The sequence below is a fragment of the Alligator mississippiensis genome, chromosome 16, assembly GCF_030867095.1.
Source record: "Alligator mississippiensis isolate rAllMis1 chromosome 16, rAllMis1, whole genome shotgun sequence".
In the NCBI taxonomy this organism is placed as follows: Eukaryota; Metazoa; Chordata; order Crocodylia; family Alligatoridae; genus Alligator; species Alligator mississippiensis.
Genome location: NC_081839.1, coordinates 6,884,396 through 6,903,115, shown reverse-complemented (window position 1 = coordinate 6,903,115; position 18,720 = coordinate 6,884,396). Strand labels below are relative to the sequence as shown.

The window sequence follows — 18,720 nt, the reverse complement described above, 5'->3', positions numbered from 1 at the left end:
CAGGAGCTCAGACGTAGAGACAGTCAGTTCTGCAGCTGCCAGGACCTGCCCCTTGGGGGGGGGGGTGGGCAATGAGATGGGAGTGGGGGGAAAGGACAACACGATCCAAGACCTTGGCAGGCAGCTGCTTGGCAAACCAGACCTAGAGGCCCAGCAGCAGGCAGCTGTGCAAGTGGGGTGAGACAGAGGCTGGTGCCTGGAGCAGGGCAGGGGAGAGAGCTAATTAACTTCACATCCTTGGCTTGCTTTGGCATTGGAGATGCTCGAAATCCTGCAAACTCTGCTCTAAGTGCTGGGCCAAATAGCCCTGGGGGGGCTTATGGAGTTACGTGCCATGACGGCTCTGGCTTTTGACAGAGTCTTTTTCAAAGCATCTGATTAACCTAAGAGTCCCAATAGCTCAAGAGCCTTTTCAATGAGGCTCTGCTTGGCTCAGGGCTCCTGAAGTGGCCTCCAGTCTGTTCCCTGGGTAATTACCCAGTAATTACCTTTCCACCAGGTAATAATTGCTGCTCCCCCCAAACTCCTGTGCAAGCAGCTGCTCTGGAGGATGGCTTCAATGCGGGATTCAAGGGAGGACGTGCTTTGCTAAGCACAGGGCAGACCAGCCAGGGCTGTTAGACCACAGGGGCTCTCTGCAGGGCTGCGGCTCCCTGTATATTTCCCAGGCCCGTCACTCTTATCCTAGGCCGTCCTGCCCATTAACCAGGTCCAGCTTCCCTGGGCCTTGGGGTTCCCTGTGTATTAACTCATCCCAGTCTGAGGCTTTTCTAATGACGTGCAAGGGAGCAGGTCACACTAGCTATGAAGGTGAGGCAAGGCAGTGAGAACCAGGGACAGGGAGATGGGACCTTCTCTTCTCTGCCATTGCCTTGCTGTGTGGCTTTGGTCCCCCTTGTTTTGCCTTAGCTCCCCCATCTCCAAAGCGGCGACGGGGCTAGTTCCTTCATACCGGGCAGCGACGGCTCCCTGCAGCAAACACAGCAACAGGTCTCGACAGCTACCACTGCATTCCCAAACAGGGGGACTTGGCTAGAGCGATAACGCTTGGCGCTTGATGTGGCCTCTGTGCTGTCCTTCGGGACGCTCGGCAAAGACCCACCTGTGCCTCTGAATCAGGCAAACCTCCAGCCCAGCTTCATGACTATGCAGATGAGAGGAGAAGAACAGCTTGTGATCCTAGGATCAATAGGGAAGGGTGAAAAGGCTGTTTTTTCCAGTCTGCAGAATCAATAGGGCTTAACAGGAGTTGGCTGCTGTGAGCTACTCCAGCAACCTCCTCATGTACCACTGCAGGCTGATGAGGAGGTGGGATCGTTGGCGTTGGGGAGATCTACCCACTGCGTGGACGGGGATCCAGGGAGCTCAGCTCTGCTGGGAGGAATCAGCAGGTCACAGCTCTGCCAAGGACACCGACTTGGGAAGCAGTCATCTGGTGCCCTGCCACATACTGGGGGCCACTGGGGAGGGCTGGGATGAGGATGGGTCACTGGAGGAAGCTCAGGGTGGGGAAAGGTGGGATGTGAAGGGAGGTGGTGACTGCTGAGTGGGTGGTTCAGGGGCCTTACTGGTAGTAGTCCCAATCAGGTGGTCACATGGTAGCCTGACTGGTGTAGGGTTAGGTAGCCAGGGTACAAGACCAGACCCAAGGGAGCAGGGCTGCCAGTTGCAACTGGGGAGCCGAGGGGTGAACATCTCCCGGCTGGAGTTCTGCTGCTCCCAGAGCAGCCTGGAGGTCATGGGTAGGAACTATGGGGATGGAGGAGGTTCCCAGTCCCGGGGCATGACCTTCCAGTGGCCTGAGAAGACGGACTCGTATGGGAGAAAGGGCTAGCTGCTCGGAAAACTTGACTGGCCCATGCTGGGGCCAGGACCAGAACGGTCAAAAGGCAAGGATGCCAACCACGAGGCATGGCCAGAACCTAGAGGCCTGGAGTCCTGACTGGCTTCGATATGAGGCCCGGACTTGCGAGCCAAAGGTCCTGGAGGTGGCCACTGCTGAGAGGGAAAGGGCTCTAGGGAGTTTGCAGCCCAGGATGGTGGTAGAGGTTAGGCCACTTGAGTAGGAGGGATCCAGGTCGGGGTCCGAATGTTCAGTTGGTAATATAGTGGGGCCGGAGCCACATAGTGATGCCATCTGCGAGGCATGGGACATGGTGTCGGGGCGATACAGTGCTGTGTATTACGCCCTTGGCATCAGGGCATTAAATGGGCAGCCTTCTGCCTTGGAACAACTACTTCTGAGTTGCATCAAAGGCACGGCAGGTGAGTCAAGTGGGCGAATTGCCCTAGACAGGTGGGCAGGACAATGGTTGCACTGGCCTCAAAGTCCCCCTGTCACACGCAGGGTATAGTTCTCTTCTGAGGATCATCTGGGCAAATACCAGTTGAATAACTCTGCCATTGCAAGTGGTGGTGTGTTGGTAGCACCCTTGTCTTACTAGCTTTGGCCCTGTAGCATGGCATAGGGGATTCTTGGCTCTGTTTGCATATAAGGCTTTGAGGGCAGAAGCAGGGGGCATGAGGAGGATGCAGAGGGGCCATGGGTGCAAGCCCAGGCTCAGGTGCCCATATGCCATGGTCCATCCACTTGAAATTCAGGGAGCAAGCTACAAGGTGCTGACAGCTCTTCAATAAAGCCTTCCCTGTCCACCTTGGTGATGTTCAGTGAGAGGGGCAGGGGATGCAGAGGAGACCCAGAACCCTGTTTCCCATGCCATGGCCCTGCCTGGACCCTGCCTGCCCCAGCGAGCAGGATCTGCCTCTCCTTTCCCAGTTCCTGCTGCCCTCTTGGCCTTCCCCCATCCCTTGTCAGCTGTAGTGCTGGGTGCTCCTGGGCCTGGTTTTCTTCTGTCACGGAGAGATTGAGGCAGTCCCAGTGTGATGCTGAGCTGAGTTTGTGGAGTATCTGGTAGAGCCAGGTCTAATGCTGATAGAGCCTGATGGCTGCATTTCCAGCCAGCCGTGGCTGTTTCTTGGCTCCGAGTTGTGCTGCTCGAGGTTGGGGTTAGTTAGGACGTGAACTGCCAGAGGCTGGGTGCACCCAGGAAAAGAGATGGTTCCCACGATGTCCAGGAGCCAAAATAGGTTTGATGAAAAACATACATCCACCACAAATGGGGTACAGCAGCCGTCGAGCGCTGCCCACATACAAACACATGGATACGGGCTCACGGTATCTGCCCTTTGCTACCTCTCTGCTACCTGGGAACCCAGGAGACTTGTACAGCCCAGCTGTGGGGACTGCAATTGGGAAATGCTTTCTTCAGCTGCCCATCAGCATGGTCACCCTGGGCTCCCGCAGCCTGCCTGGGTTCACACACTGTCATGACTGGGAATGGGGACTTGGGGTGTGAATTCAGCAGGTTGGAGTCTGGCACACACATAGGAGCCTGCGCAGAGGGACTGGATGCTACAGCCTGCTGCAGGGAGGTACAGCATCTCCACTGTGGGGCTGGGGCCAGCTGGGATGCTGGTAAGCAGATGCATGGACCAGCTTAAGCAAACGGATGCTGGTAAACAGATGCATGGACCAGCTTAAGCAAACACTTGCATCCCAGAACGCATTGTGTGGACTGGCTGCCACTGGTTGGGACACTGCAGTGTACCCCAGGCAGGTGGGCTATTGCAATGGCAACATGCTGGCATGACGTGCCCCAAGGAGCTGGTACTCGGCTCCACTGGTCAAGGCAGAGTGGGTGATGGGCCCACGGACCAGGAGCTGACCAGCTCGGGTGCTGTTGTGGGAGTTTCTCTTCAATGGGGAACTTGTCAGATGGTTCCTAACTCGGATCGGCTTCCAGAAGAGGGAGATCTGCTCCTGTGGTGAAACTTAGGAGGCACCTTAAGACCTAAGCCCAGGCAGCATCTCTATGCTTGGACTGGATAAGGCTTGAGGTCTAGAAACAGGTGAAAGGGAGATGGCCACAGGGCAGGCATGCCAGGAAAATCAGCAAGGCAGCTAAGCAGGGGCCTGCCTGCAACCATGGCTCTCCCTCTACCTGGCCTACAGCTGGCAGCGTTGAAAAGCAAAAGCTGATAAGAGAAGGGTAGGATTGTGTATGTGGTTCACTCTTAATTGACCTCCCACTTTCCCTGGGGCTGAGAGGAAAAGCCTAAGCTTCGTGCTATTTATAAGGCCATATTTATAAATGCGGCATTAATAATTAATAATAGATTAATAGCAGTGGCAGTGTGTTAGCACACATGCATTCATCATTTATTAGTTATTAATCAGCAATTGATTCCTCTCCAGTGGTTGTTTTGTAGCAGACTCTATTAAGAATTTGAAAGTCGCCGGCAAGCAACTCCCCACCGCAATCGATAGCGATTCAGTAGCCCATCAACTCACGTTGGGAAGGGAGCAGAGCTGCAACCCTAATGTAAATTATGCCTATTAACTTGTCCTCATGCGCTCTCTAAAAGACTTGCACGCCCCAGGTAATGACAAACGGGCTAAGTTCTGAGCGCTCATTATTTCTTGTTCCTTTCCCATCAGCTAGGGTCAAAGTCAAGAGCCCTGCTCAGGGCTGGTCTGCAGGGGGTCCTCAGGAACGTTCATCTGAAGTGACTTTGAAAGTAGATTAGCTCACCATTATTAAGCCCCTGTGTGGACACTTATTAGCCATTAAAACAACCGTGATTCAATTTCTGTTCCTTCATCTCCAAGGAGAATTAACTTCAATTGAATTAAGGCTGCTTGACTTCTGAATAAGCATGTCTACACGGGGCTGATGAATCCACATTAAAATCTCTCTCTTCACATGGACTTCTCCCAGTGTCCCATGTTGACAGGCTCTTGGACGGGGCTGTCTGTAGGGGCAGGGTGCATACAGCATCATGCTGGGTTTGAACTCACTTTCATTTCTTAGCATTGCTTATTATGTTTCACTAGTGCACTGCAGAGCGCCGGTCCTGGAGCAGCGTGCTAGGTGCTGTACAGACACCGCTGTGTATGAGATGAGGCAGCAGGTGGCTGCAGATAGACGGGGGAGTGTGGGGAAGGTTTGCAGAAGCCTTTGCTACCTAACGCTGCCACGTAACTCAATCCTTAGCCTGGCCTGTTGCAGGGGTTGGACGGCTGTTTTGTTTTAGTGGGTGAATGCGTGGATGCCAGGCTGGCAGCCCTGCAGGGCAGGGGCTGCAGCAGATAGAGCAGGTGTGGCAAGTGTCTCGCCCTGTCCTCAATCCTAATGGTCGAAGAAGCCCCCTGGGGCATGAGGTTGAGACCACCGTGGAGAGCCCCCAAGCAGCAGGCTCTTTTCTCTTCCCCAACAAGGGGCTGTGTGACCTTGCCTGCTGCTGGCAGACGAACACCTCCTTGGTGGTGCAGACCCAAGGTGGTGCAGATTAAGAGTCTCCGCAGAGTCCTTGCGGCTGTTGCTCTCTTCCCTTGTGGCCTGGGGCAAAGCCGTGGAGCTCGTGACATTGCTCCTGATTAAGCAGGCCCAGCCCAGCCCTCCTCCATCGCCCCTGGGTCACATGAGCAGAGATGGGGTGGAGTGCAGCCCTCACTGGGGAGCATCCTCACCAGAAAGGGGCTCCCTCCATCCTCTGGGGATTGTAACCCCTGTGCTGCCCCGTCCCTCTTGTAGGGGGGAAGGAAATGACACAGGAGCCAGCGCTGGTTTTTCCCCCAGGTGTATTTCACATGCTTCTTACATATAAAAAATGCGCATGTTCTGGGCTGACGAACCCTTCCGCAGGAGCCGGCAGGAAATTCCCAGCTCCTCCATTTTCATGCCTCCCCCCTCCCCCCGAGAATTAAAGACAAAACCAGACACTGAACAAGGACTTGCTGTGCAGATGACACCGTAGGGACTCTGGACACAATGGCATGCATAGCTCAGAAGAAGGGTGGGGGCAGGATCAACTTAGCATGCTCAGGGGCATGGGTCCAAGGTAGAGGCAATGATGGGACAGGGTGAAAACAAAGGAAGAAGCTCCCAGGCTGGAAGTCCAAGGGCAGAAATGTTGGCATCTTCAGCAATGGTTAGAAATAAGCCCTGCTTCTTGCCAGATGGCAAGGGAGAGGAGAGGGATGGCGTGATATCAATGACCAGCTGAAGATGTGCAGCAGGGATGAGGACCAGGATCAGAGCCCCGAGCACAGGCCTGTTTTGCTCTGCCGTTCTCGCTGCTTGTCTCTTGGTTCAGCATCTGGCCTATGTGGATCTGAAGGTTAACGTACGAGTGGGAGTCAGACCCATGCCTGTTTGCTTCTAAGGCCCATGTCTCAGGGACATGGGCCTTAGAGAGATGCTGGGGCCTGGATGCTGGTGTCCAAGATTGGGCCGTTGGGGCTGTGTGTGTAGAGTTGCAGAACCACGTCGGAGGTGCAAGCAGGGGGAACTGGTCCAGGAGTCCCTTCACTGTCCCAGGTGATCTCTGCACCTGGCTAAAACGCTAGCCCATGGTTGGGCAGGTCTCAAGGCTCTGTCAAGGCAGGAAGAACCCACTTCATCAGGTACCACATCGTTGTGCTGACAGCCACGTATGACCTCTCCGTACTCCACGTGCTAAGGGGCACCAGGCCACTTGGGCTAAGGCCCATGCTGAGCAGAGCTGTGGGAACAGCCCAGTACAATGGCTGATGCCAGGGGCAGCCCCCAAGGGGAAGATGCCCACGTGCCAGTGCATTTCACAACTGATGGAGCTGGGATCTGTGGCCTCCCAGGGCTGAGCAATGGGCAGGATGGCGTGACAGTTGGTTGCTTGCTCCTTTGGGAGCATGATGCTCCTGCACCAGTCCCTGAGGCAGGCACCGGGGAAGGAGACCCCCCCTGCTGCTATCTGCATATGCAGCCTGTGCATCCAATTCTTTGCCCAGATATTTGCTTGAGGGCTGGCTCCCTTCCTGACTGCCAATCCCTTGCTGGGGCAGAAGTGACCACAGGGCTATTCAGGAAGGAAGAGAGGAAGCCCACAGCCTAGGGCACTGATATTTATGCTTCCAATTTCTCATGGGCTTTTTTAACACCATTTGTGGGGCCAAGCATCAGCATCATCATCACAATGACAAGTATCAGCTCAGGCCCTGCCTCAAGGAGACCTGCTCTGCTTTGCCACTGAACAGCCACGATCTTTGCTCATCTCCCACAGCCTCAAAGAAGAACTGTATCAGGAATTGGGCAAGAGATGCTTCTGCCTGTGGTCATCTTAAGAGGTGCTGCAGTTGTGTGGACACAGAGAGAGGGAAGGGGTCAAGGCTGCCAGCGAGACCCTAGGGCTCCTGACTCGGCTGTGCACGCTCGTACTGCTCGGCCGTATCCTTCCACATGGTCTACATGCTGCAAGTGCAGCAGCCAGGGGAACTGAGGGTATCCATGCAGTAAACTTGTCATGTCCAGCCATGGTGCCTTCTCACACTGGGCTACTCTGAGCGCAGGATAGCCCCACAGCAGGCTAATTAGCACAGGGCAGGCTAATTGGCTTGGTCACTGAGCTGTTTTAATTAGCTCGCCTGGATAACTGGGTTTAGGGCATGGCCTGCCCAGGGCAGTGCAGTGCATTTGAGGGTGCTGCTGCTAGGCATGGTAAACTTCCAGCTCCATTGCTATCCACAGCCTCTGTGGTCTTGGGGCTGCAGCACGTGTCTGCACTGTACGGCCTCAGGGAGAATAGCCCATTTTGGAAACCTGGCCTCTAAGAGCAAGATAAATAAGGGAAAAAAAAATACCAGGCTTTTAGAAACAGGCAAAGAGCCAGTGCCGCAGCTCCTCCGAGCGGTGAGGCAACGTTGGCCGTGCAGGGCAGGAGCCTGGGGGCCAGATCTGGTCTGGATGGGGATTGTGGACAGTGGCTGTTCTGCAGGGAGGAGCTGCCGAGTGTTACACAGGCAAGCGTCTTTCTGACCTGGACTCTGGGCACAAAGCGGCCTCCTCTCGACTCCAGTGGCTATCTAGCCCCATGCTCCTTGTTGTAATGGCATTTGCTGTGCATAGAAATGGGCCCTTTGCCTCCTGCCCCTGCTGCCCTGTGCCCTGGGGAAGCCTCAGCTCCACATGCACTATCACTCACTGTGCAGAACGTGGTGCTGCAGGCAGAGAAGGCCTGTACTTTCCCAAAACTGGTTAAGCAAAGACCCTGTTTCCATGCACTCCGCGCTGCCTGTTGTGGCCGCTGAGTCTAGGCAGTAGCAGAGAGACCCCGTTCATTCCTGCACCCTGCTGCTTAAGTTAAAGGTGACACTCACAGCAAGACAGGGCCTTGGACATGGTACAGCATTCACCTGAGGGCAGTGGTGGGCACGCTCGTCCAGAACGAGACCCCCGCACTATCCTGCCCCTCTTTCACACCCCGCTATCTCCTCCAGCGCTCCCAGCACCTTGCAAACAATAAACCACAAATTAAGCTTCACCTCCACGAAGCAGGGCAGTAAAATGCCTTTGCAGCTAGCGTGCCGAATAAATAATAGCAAGCAGGGATGACTGCATGTAAGGAGAGGGAGGCCCAGAGAGGAGAAATGGCTTGTTTTGGGGTTGGGGAGCGCCGCAAAGACAGAGCGGGCAAGAACGGCGGCATCCTGGCTCCTGTTCTTCACCGCTAGATGGCATTGCCTTCTCAACCCTCTTCAGAGCAGTGATGGCTTTTACTGGACCAGCTGATTAGCTGGGAGAACTGTTATTATTGAAGCTTCCAGCATCTTTCCGCAGGCCCGGAAAGGAAGCAGAGACAGCAGGGCGGAGGAAGGGTAGCTTGTACCTGAATCCTTGTCTAACATCTCTCCCACCTCATCAGCTGGCCCAATTAAAGATATCGCCCCCCCCCCCAAAAAAAACCCTCCCCGTCTGCGGCTTGCATATGTCCTGGCCCATCACGGCTACAACAACATGCCAATCCTACTTAACGAGAGGCACCCAAATAGCGTCGAATTCTGGGTGCGGGGTATGGGATCGGTGTGCTGCAGTGACGGAGGGCCTGCCAGCTCTGCTTAACACAAGGAACGGGGAGGCTAATGAGAAGACAGGTGGCAGAAGACTGCTCCTGATGGAAGGGACCTGACGAGCCAGCTGCACTGTACAGAAACACCGTCCCAGGGGCAGGAAGGAGCCGGTGCAGTCGTGACTAAATGCATGAGTGCCAACCTGGAGGGCTGGCAACCTGGAGTGCCAACCTCCACCGCACGGTCTGGCCCGAACCAGCGAGCCCAGTCACACCCACGCAGGAGGTTCGCTTGCTTCCCTGCCTGTCCTGCCCCGTCTTCCTCTTAGAAAAATAATCTCCCGCCATATGGACTGTCTTGGTCTGACACGATCAATGTTTTCACTTCAGCTCCACCAGACAGCTGCTTAATTTGTTAACAGAAAATGTTGTGGCACAAATGTATCATCAACAAGAGCTATTATTAGTTGCTGGGGATGTACAGGCGCGTGTGCGCACGCGCGCGCGCGCACACACACATGCACAGACACACGTACGTGTGCACGCACGCTCTCACACACACACACACATACATGCGCGCGCACACACACACACACACGTACCAGACCTCTGTTCCCTCGGTGACAGCGGGCAGCAGGGCTGATGGAGATGGCCAAAGCGGGGCGGACTTGCTGTGCTGAAGGGCTCTCTTCTTGTTCCTCTGCGGGGGCCTTGGGGGAGAGGAGGGCAGGAGCCTTTGCTTTGACATTGGCTAAGTATCTGTTTATTTTCCAACCTTATTACTGCCCCACAGGCACAAGACCATCTGGCCCTGTTTTTCCACTGTCTAGAGGGTCTCCACGGGCCCTGCAGACCTTGAAAAGCAAAGCACGGTGCTGGCTGGGCGAAGTAGAGACTGCCTCGATGCAAAGGACTCTGAGATGCCGAGTCAGGGGAAGGGACCGCTTTCTTTAGGGGTCAGGCTCTCTGTCCTGGCCAGGATCAGCCCTGCTTTTGCAACCTGCGCCACTCTATTGGCTTACAAGTGTTCCCTCTATGCTGGCCCGACTCTCCGGACTGCCCCCAAACTTTGCACGCACATTAGTGCAAGTGTAAATGCTCGCCTAATTTTGCAATTGCGATACGTGTGCAATCAGACGGACAGTTTGATTCACTGCCGAACACAACATTCCCTGTCATCTCGGGATGAGGGGGCTGTAGGCTTGGATCCACTCCGCATCTCTCCCTGCTTCACTGGCAGGAGCAGGAATGGGGATCCCATAACTCTTCCATTGCTGGTAGTGCAAACTTCCCCCCCTTCTGCTCAGCCACGGAAGCAGCCGATGGGGAGCAAAGCTGCAGCTCCTCCCTGCTCCATTGCTCCTTCCAGGCCCAGCCTAGCGGACTCTGCTCTCATGGCTTGGCTATAGGCAGCGTGAGATTTACTGAACCAGCTCCAGCCTCTTGCTTCACGTCATGAGGACCAACTCAGGCCAGGCAGGGTCTGCTCTGCTTAGCATGCCTTTGCTGAGCAGCCCTTGTGGGGAAGGAGGGGGAATGATGAGAGTGGGGAAAGCAAAGAGGCCAGCGGCCGTGAGACCTTCTCAATACCCAGCGATTGTTTGAAGCACCCCATTGAGACATAGGTTTGATCCACCCCTCCTTAACCTGTCCCAGCTGTGCCTGCACCTGTCAGGGGCCCGGCAGCTGGTAGCCCCTGCAAGGGCATGAGTGAGCCTGATGTAGCTTGGGGGACTGACTGTTAGGCCCATCTTGACAATACACGAGCGCTGGGTAAGCACGTGGTGGGGGCTTGGAGACCTGGCCATTACTGCCGGAGCCTGTTCCCCAGCTACATCTCTTCCTACTGACTCTAGACCCCATGGCTGTTGCCTCATTTCTTTTAACTTCTAGTGCCTGAACCCTCTCATGTAATGCAGGACAGAGCCACGTCATGGCACTGACATTTGCACAGAACCACGTGCCTGAGAGGAACTGCAGAGTCGGGCTATTATTGCTTGTATTCACAGATGCCCCTTATTAAAAATGCTAGAAAGAGCTCTTCCAAGGCACAGCAACTCCCCAGTGTGGCCCCGCGCTTGCTCTAGCTTCCCAGGCCAGTGCGTGGGCTGGCGTGGCAGCAGCCCTCTCCCCGCTGTGCCCATGTCCATGGTTGCACAGGAAGACTTCAGTTGGAAATTTGTTAAAAAAAACATTTAAAAATGAGCCATAAAACAACAACCGAGAAAGGGTCCGAGATTGTCTCTTAAAAAAAAGGGAAGCAGGTTCTCCAGGCCCAAACGCTGCTTGCCTTGCCGCTGGAGAAATGCATAGTTGATACAAAAAAAATGTCAGCTACATCAGGAGGCCTCCACAGCCACGGGGCTGGGGGGGGCACCTCCTCGAGCCCCTTCTGCCCTCACCGGTGTGGAGGTGTGGGGGTCCTAGAGCTCACGGAGAATGGGGTGCGCTCAGAAAAGACGCTAAGCTGCAGGAGCAGGCACCTGGACCTCCGGCGGTGCTCAATCCAGTTTTGTGGCAAGGCCGGGGAAGTGAATCACTTCCTCTTCCCATTTGCTTCTGAGCCCTTGTGTGGACCTGAGCCAGTGTCCCAGCAGAAGCGGGTCCCTCTGTGAGTCCTGCTGCCTCGGTCCTCAGGAGAAGGACCCGCCTGAGGAAATGAAGCCGTCACTGGAAAAGAAAGGATGCTCTGATGCCTCCCTCCCCCCTCCCCATCCTGGGTTGGCCACGTTGGTGGCTGGCAGCGGTGGACAAGCAATTACCCTCTCCCGGAGGCACTCAGATCATCTTCATGTTGAACTTCCTGGCACCTCCCTGCCCGGTGGTGGTGGTGGGACCATCCACTTTGCGGAAGGAGTACTCCACGGAGAAGTTGTTCTTGTGTTGCCCCCGACCCCGGCTCCAGACAAAGAGGAGCAGGAAGCAGAAGAGCACCACGCCCAGGAAGGTGATGCAGCCCATGGCAGTGGACACCAAGATGGTTTTGAGGTCCAGTGTAAACTTTAAGAAGACCTGCGTGTCGTTGTGGAAGGTGTCGTTGAACTCGCTGAGGTACAAAGTCCGGTTTGCATACAAAGAGCTGTCAGCTGGGTGCCCCTTCACCGTCAGGGTGGCAAAGTAGGTGTCGTTGCCCCCCGCATTGCTAGCGATGCATATGTATGTGCCGCTGTCTTGGACTTGGGCAAATCGGATTTCTAGTGTGCCCCCAGAGAGGACTGTTGCTCTCCCTGTGCTTTTGGTCGTGATCATCCTGTGCTGAGGAGAGACCCAGACGATGGAGGGGACGGGCTCTCCGTCGGCTCGGCAGAGGAAGGAGACGGACTGCCCCTCACGGGCTGTTATGTGCTGCAGCTTTCGGTCCCTTATTTTGGGCTTTTGGCAGGTGAAGTACTCGAACAGTATGGAGTCTGGGAAGTCACGCAGGGCATTGCCCTGGATCTCTGGCGGCGAGGAGCACATGGGCTGCTGCCCATCGAAGTTGAGTGTCTTTCGGCGCTGTAGTATCCAGAGGAGGCGGCAATCGCAGGCCAATGGGTTCCTGTCCACGCGCAGAGTCTCCAGGGTGTTCACAGAGTGGAAGGTGCTCTCCTCCAGGGTTGTGAGGAAATTGTTGGAGAGGTTGAGGAGGCGGATTTGCCTCAAGCCAGAGAACGCTTGAGGCTCCACTAAGACCAAGAGAGCACCCACGATGTGAAGCTCTTGAAGCCTAATGAGGTCCTTGAAGGAGCCCTTCAGCACCGTGTTGATGGGGTTGTAGGACAAGTTCAGGTACCTGAGGTACACAAGGTTCCTCAACGCAGCTGTGGGCACGGCCGTGATGTTGGTATATGTGATGGACAGAGATGTGAGATTCAGTCCTTGGAAGCTGGTGGGCGAGATGTCCTCCAGCAGTGGCCAGTTGTCAATCTCCAGCCGCAAGAGATTGTAGAGCTTCTTGAAGTTCTGGTCCTCCAGCGAAGCAATGTTGAGGTGTCGGAGCCGAAGGACCTCCAGGTTTTGGAGGTAGGAGAGGGATTCTGCAGAGATGGCTGTCAGGTTGCATTTCTCTATGGTCAGCTGCTCCAGTCCCAGTAGGCCAGAGAAAGCCCTTTGGGAGATGTACACCAAGTCATTGTCTCCCACCTCCAGGTTCTTCAGGTTCCTCAGGTCTTGAAACATGTAGTCCAGCAGGATGACAATTTTGTTTTCACTGATATCCAAGAGGGTGAGGTTGGCCAGCTTGGTGAAGACCCCAGGCGGGATCAGCTTGAGCTGGTTGCCTCGCAGCCGCAAGGTCTGTAGGTTGAAGAGGTTGCTGAAGGCTCCTGGCTCCACATTGGTGATGATGTTCTCGCTGAAATCGAGCTCCTCCAGCAAAGGGTAAGGGGACAGGTCCCCGGGGTTCAGGCAGCGGATCCGGTTCTTGTTGAGCTCCAGGATCTTAGTCTCGGTGGGGATCCCCTCAGGGATGGAGGTGAGACGCTTGCGATGACACACCACGGACTTGATCTGAGGGGCACACTCACAGCGTGCTGGGCAGGCGGCCACCCGGGCTGTGCTTAGGAGAATCAAATGGAGGCCCAGGACTGGAAGCCAACATGTCATTGTGTAGAGCATGATCTTACGGTCGCGCTACCATTCTCCCATGCACCTGCAAGAGCAAGACAGGGGCAATGTTAGTTGGCCAAACCCATGTGATACTAGCAAGCTTCTACACAGCTGCAAGCCCAGATGATGGAAAGCTGGTCCCGCCATCATGTTTTCACACTGCTCTGCTCAGCCTAACAACTTTGCTACAGGCTATCTCATGCTTAGTTATTAGCCTAGTGAGGGGTACATAGGAAATAAGAATTCTTAGCCCTCTCCAACTCCAGAGCTGTGTACAAGCTAAGTTTTACAACCCTCACATGAGATACCAGCACCACTTTAAAGACAGAGATACTGAGGCACAACCGGGGTAGAGCTGTCCCACAGCAAAGGCTAGATCAGAACTCCAGAGTGCCTGACTCAAACCTAGGTTTCAGACCATGCTAGCACTTCAGAGGCCTCTAACACTCAGGGATGCTGGAGTGCAAGTCAGAATAACTCTACTGATTTAATAGAACTAAGCTAGTTTCACACTGAAGGCAGAGTTGAGCCCTTAACAGGGATGGGCAATTATTTTGGGTGAAGGGCCGCTTACCGAGTTTTGGCCAGCCATCGAGGGCTGCATTTCCCTCTCCGGCACAGGGAAGCAGGAACAGCCCCACGGTCCCAGGCCAGAAGCCTCTGCTAGGCAGGAGCTTCTGGTTTGGGGGGAGGTGGGCTGGGTGGGCCTTGTGCTGAGTTCTGCCACTGGCTTCCCCTGGGTCCTACTGCCCCTGGCTCCTGTCATCTTTGACAGGCAGCCAGGAGTAAATAAATATTCATTTTCTAAATTTTTTAGGGGCTGGATAGAATGGCTTGGTGGGCCAGATTTTGCCCACCCCTGCCTTAGCAAAACACTAGCTATGCATGATCTTTCTCAGGGCACATCAGCTTTCAAGGCTCTGTTCCTGGGACACCCTTTTGAACATCAAGGTGCTGTATCTACAGGTGGTATGTTCAGCTAATTTAGTTACAGCACCTCTGCTTGGCGTGACTGTAGTACAGACTGGCCTTTGGTGAGCCTGGTGCAGTTGCTTTGAGCAGACCAGGCTGAAGTGTGTTGTGACAGATGCATGCAGAGGGAGAGAAGACGTGTGGGACTAGTGTACTAGGGCTGTGGCTGTACTGCAAAAGGAAGGGGTGATTGCTGCCTGGGTCTCCGGCAGGCTGGTACTCTGGTTGCTAGCCTACAGCATTACATCAGCATTGCCCCTAATCTGGGCTGGGTAGATTGACACTAAGGTGGATACGCCTGCCTGTATCACAGGCACATCTCATGGAGCCCAAGCCACTATATTCTCTCATCCCCTCATGGCCCCATGTGACCCCTTTTTGCCATGGCCCAGTCCCATGGGGTTTTTGTGGGGCCAGTGTAATATTGTGCAGGATGCCCGTCGCTGCATGTGTGCTGTCTCCATCCAGGGCACAGGCTATTGTACAGGGCAGATCAGAGAGATCCTAAAAAGTTTGCCGCAGCTTGCACAGTGCTTCCTTTGAAGATTAGGATTACTATCACTCTCCTCACTCTGGCCAAAAACACACAGGCCTTGACCAGGTCTGTCCTCCAGCTGATGAAACACTGTCCTCGTTCTGGAGGGATTAATATCTTTCCATCACCGTAGCTTTTCTCTGGGATCCCCCAATGCCATACATGCTTCTCTTCCCTCTGTTCCGGCCCATGCCTCATTGCTCTCTGTCCTTTTCTGGGCAGCCTGCAATGTTCCATCTCTGTTATGACCTTGAGCACCTGGGGAGGTACAGGGGGGACTGGTGGGGCACCAGGGATTCGGCTGTAGGGATCTGATGTGTAGCGTCATCAAATTACTGAGAAAAATGAGTTTGTCTGGTGGTGAGATGTTCGTGAGTGAAGTTGCACAAGGAATTTGGTGCCAATGAGTGTTATTTCACATCAATGGAGAAGTCACTGTTCGTATTTTTAGTAGCAGTAATAGGATTGTGGTAACATTTAGCAGTCCCCCATCCCCAAAAATGATCCCATTGTTAGGTGCTGTACAAACATAGATGTAAAGACAGTCCTTTCTCTCAGGAGCTTGTAATTCAATACTTGACCATCTAAGTATTATTTGTTTCAGCACAGCTGGGAGCCCAAGGCTGCGGATGTCAGAATAAATAGATAAATAGAAACCAAGGCAAGGCAGCCAAATCAGGGCTCAGGTCACTTCTCTGCCCATAGCAAACACCCTCAGGAGTGCCCAGCTGTCCAGGGCCTGAGGGGCTGTGCAAAAGCCTCCCAGTTCCCCAGACCAGAGGTAATCTTAATTCAAACCTTGTCCACTACCTTCTCTGGGGACGCCTGATGGCTCCCGTCACAGCATTCTGCCAGGATCCATCTTACGAGCCTGCCTGCCTTGCTTGTTCCTCCTATCTCTTCCAGTCATTTCCTATTACCAGACCCTCCTTCTGCAACTGGCTATCACTGCTCCAGCCGACAGTCCACTAATAAGCTGCCCCTTGCTAGCTTGTGGCACCGCAATGCTCGTATCCGCTGGAGCTGCATGGCTGTTGCCTGCACCATTGCTGCTTGGGGGGTGGTTAGCTCCTGCGGTTGATGTTCTTGAACGGCAGTAAATACCTGGTTGGGGGTCAGCAGCTGTGCTGACTTCTGCCCACTTTGCTAGCCACCACTGTGAGGGATGCAGGTCATCAGAAGAATTGGGCTGGCAGGGCCCTCAGGAGGCCACCCCGGTCCAGCCCCCTGCTTGAGGCAGGATCAGCCCTGTCTAGCATTCGTCTAACCTGCTCTTAAACCTTACGGTGATGAAGAGCCTATAACTGCAATGGGTAGAGCCTATAACTGCAATGGGTAGAGCCTATAACTGCAATGGGTAGAGGCTGATTACTTGCAAGTGGCTTGTGGAATCTGCAGACTGGAGACACTAGAGAAATGTGAACTGGCACCAGGGAGCCTTCAGGATGAGACTTTGCTACAGTAAAATGGAATCACCCTGCTGCAGGGCGGTAGGCATCCCCTTGTTCTCACAGATGCCGTTACTCTTGGGTGATGAAGTTCGGTGAAGAGGCAAACCTGGCAGGTTTCCATGCCCCCGGGGGTGGCATTGATATGGCACACCCTCCAGCCCAGAATACCCACTGCCTTCAGCAGCATTCACTTGTAATGGCAAAATCTGCCTTGCAACCTTACATCTAAGCACTTTATGGATATGAACAATTAAACCTCACACCTGCTCCACCCCTCTATATACCCATCCTGCAGAAGGGGAAAAATGAGGTGCAGTGAAGGAAGGTATTAACTTTCCAGGATCACACGGTGTCACAACCGAGAACATGCAGTGCCCAACTGGCCTGACATCCAAACTCACCTCCTCCATGCCCCTGTATCACAGTTGGGCTCAGCTGGTGAGGGAAAAATGAGGGACACGAGCTCTGAAATGCCTGACAAGCAACAGCAGACAGCAGAGGAGGGAGCTTGAAGTGGCCTGGCGCTCCTCTACAATCCTCCTGCCCACTCAGCAGTGCTGGTGACAACAACAGGTGGGAGCTGAGAATGGGCCATGTTCAGCTCGGGAGCTTTTGAAAATATGAAGCCGGTGCCATTCCTTATCCGCAGCTTTATGCTTCCAAATCCCTTTAAAAAAACCTGGACTTTGGCTCCTGAAACATGCTGGTGCCTTGATGATCTTCCCCCTTATTAAAACCATCTCTGTCACTGCCACTCTGGCCAGCCCCAGCAGAGAGGCCATGGTGGGCATGAGCTTTAGGGGCCTGACTCCCCATCCACCTGGGAGGTGGCTACTCTAAGGTACTGGGGAGTTGCATAAACATTGCTTTCCCTCACCCAGATGCAGAAGGAAGGTGAGTCTCTGGGGAGATCAGTCCGATGCCCTTGGAGAAGCTCCATCCATCCCCATCTAGTTATTCAGAAGCTTTACAGTTAAACCTCTTTGCTTCTCTTCATTGCCTGGAATCAGGACAGTTAAAGGGGAGAGACATGTGGGGTATGTGAGTGCTTGCAGGTTCGCCTGCGGAGGGGGCAATCAGAAAAGGGGCCTGCTTAGCTAGTGGTGTAACAGGTGGGTCTCCATCACTACCAGCGGGGCAGCAGGCGCTGGGGGCAATAAGGGGAGCTGATGCCCGCCGGGGTCACCAAGCCACAGTGTCTCCTGGCTGCTTATGGCCTGAGCTCAAGATGCCTTCACTTGGTCGTATGCTGTAGGACATCTCTATAGGCCTTCAGCGAACTTATGGGGATGCAGGCCAGGCTGGTCTTCTGAGCTGTCGAGTGGCATAGGCGGGAGAGGAAAGGAAGCTAGGTGGAGAGAGAAAGGCCCCAGGAGCTGCCCTCCTGCTGCAGACAAACAGGAGGAGGCGGAAGCAGGCAGCCACGGTGGCGGTAGCACTGAGCTGAGTGCACCATCCTGCCTGGGGTCAGAAACCCACTGGAGCTGAGAAAATTGGACCTAATATGCACTCAGGGAGCCTGATTCACTGAGCCATGAGCCGGCAAAAGGCTCCTCCACCGCCTTGCAAATGCTGCTGGCCACACTCCCTGGAGGCCCGCAGGCACGTGCACATGCTTGCCCATGCGTGCACAGGTATGAACACGCCCATGCATGAGTATGCACACGGGTCATGTTCAACCATGCCCTCTGGCACACGCGTGTCCATAACACGTGCTGTCAAATTGGGGATCCAAGAGTGTCAGGCCAGAGACCAACCCCTTCTGTGGACACAGCTGAGAAATGCTTCTTGCTCCAGGAGAATGCAGGATGCCACGTGCAAAGGCTCAGCTCCTTTGGGGCAGAACAGGTCCCCTTTCAGCACTGGAAGCACCAGTGGGAACCCAGGAGAAGGGGCAGCACCAAAGCACGATCCAAGAACCTGCCACTAAGTCAGGGAAGGTATCAAACACCAGGCCCCTGCCTGCCCTGGAAGATGACGCCATGCATGGTGCCAACCATGCAAGTGCAAAGAGCCAGGCCAGGGGCCCAGTGTGTGGTGTGCTTGGATCTGAGCTATCTGGGTGGGAGTCAGGACGGGTGCTCTGATGGAGACTTTTATCCCAACAGCTAGGAGCTGTTTCCAGAGGGAAAGGGGCTAATTGGTATTGCACCCACATAGACAGCCTCTGGGGGATGCTGGCCCGGGCAGGGGCGATGCAATGGGACTTGCACTTGGCGGGGCTCCCTCTGGCTATCAGGCGTGCTTTGGGGTAGGGAGTGGTGGGCTTTGAATGATCTGGGGAGGGGTGGG

At 54.6% G+C, this 18,720-nt stretch overlaps 1 protein-coding gene across 1 annotated transcript in view; it reads right to left on the bottom strand.

Annotated features, from left to right (window-relative positions):
• Window positions 1–5,624: 5,624 nt before the first annotated feature.
• Window positions 5,625–18,720, bottom strand: part of LINGO3 (leucine rich repeat and Ig domain containing 3) — an 87,639-nt gene continuing 74,543 nt past the window's right edge. Inside the window, exon 3 of the mRNA XM_019489947.2 lies at window positions 5,625–13,513. Within this exon, the coding sequence (XP_019345492.1) occupies window positions 11,662–13,479 (1,818 nt within the window). The 5' untranslated portion in view covers window positions 13,480–13,513 and the 3' untranslated portion in view covers window positions 5,625–11,661. The remainder of the gene's footprint in view (window positions 13,514–18,720) is intronic.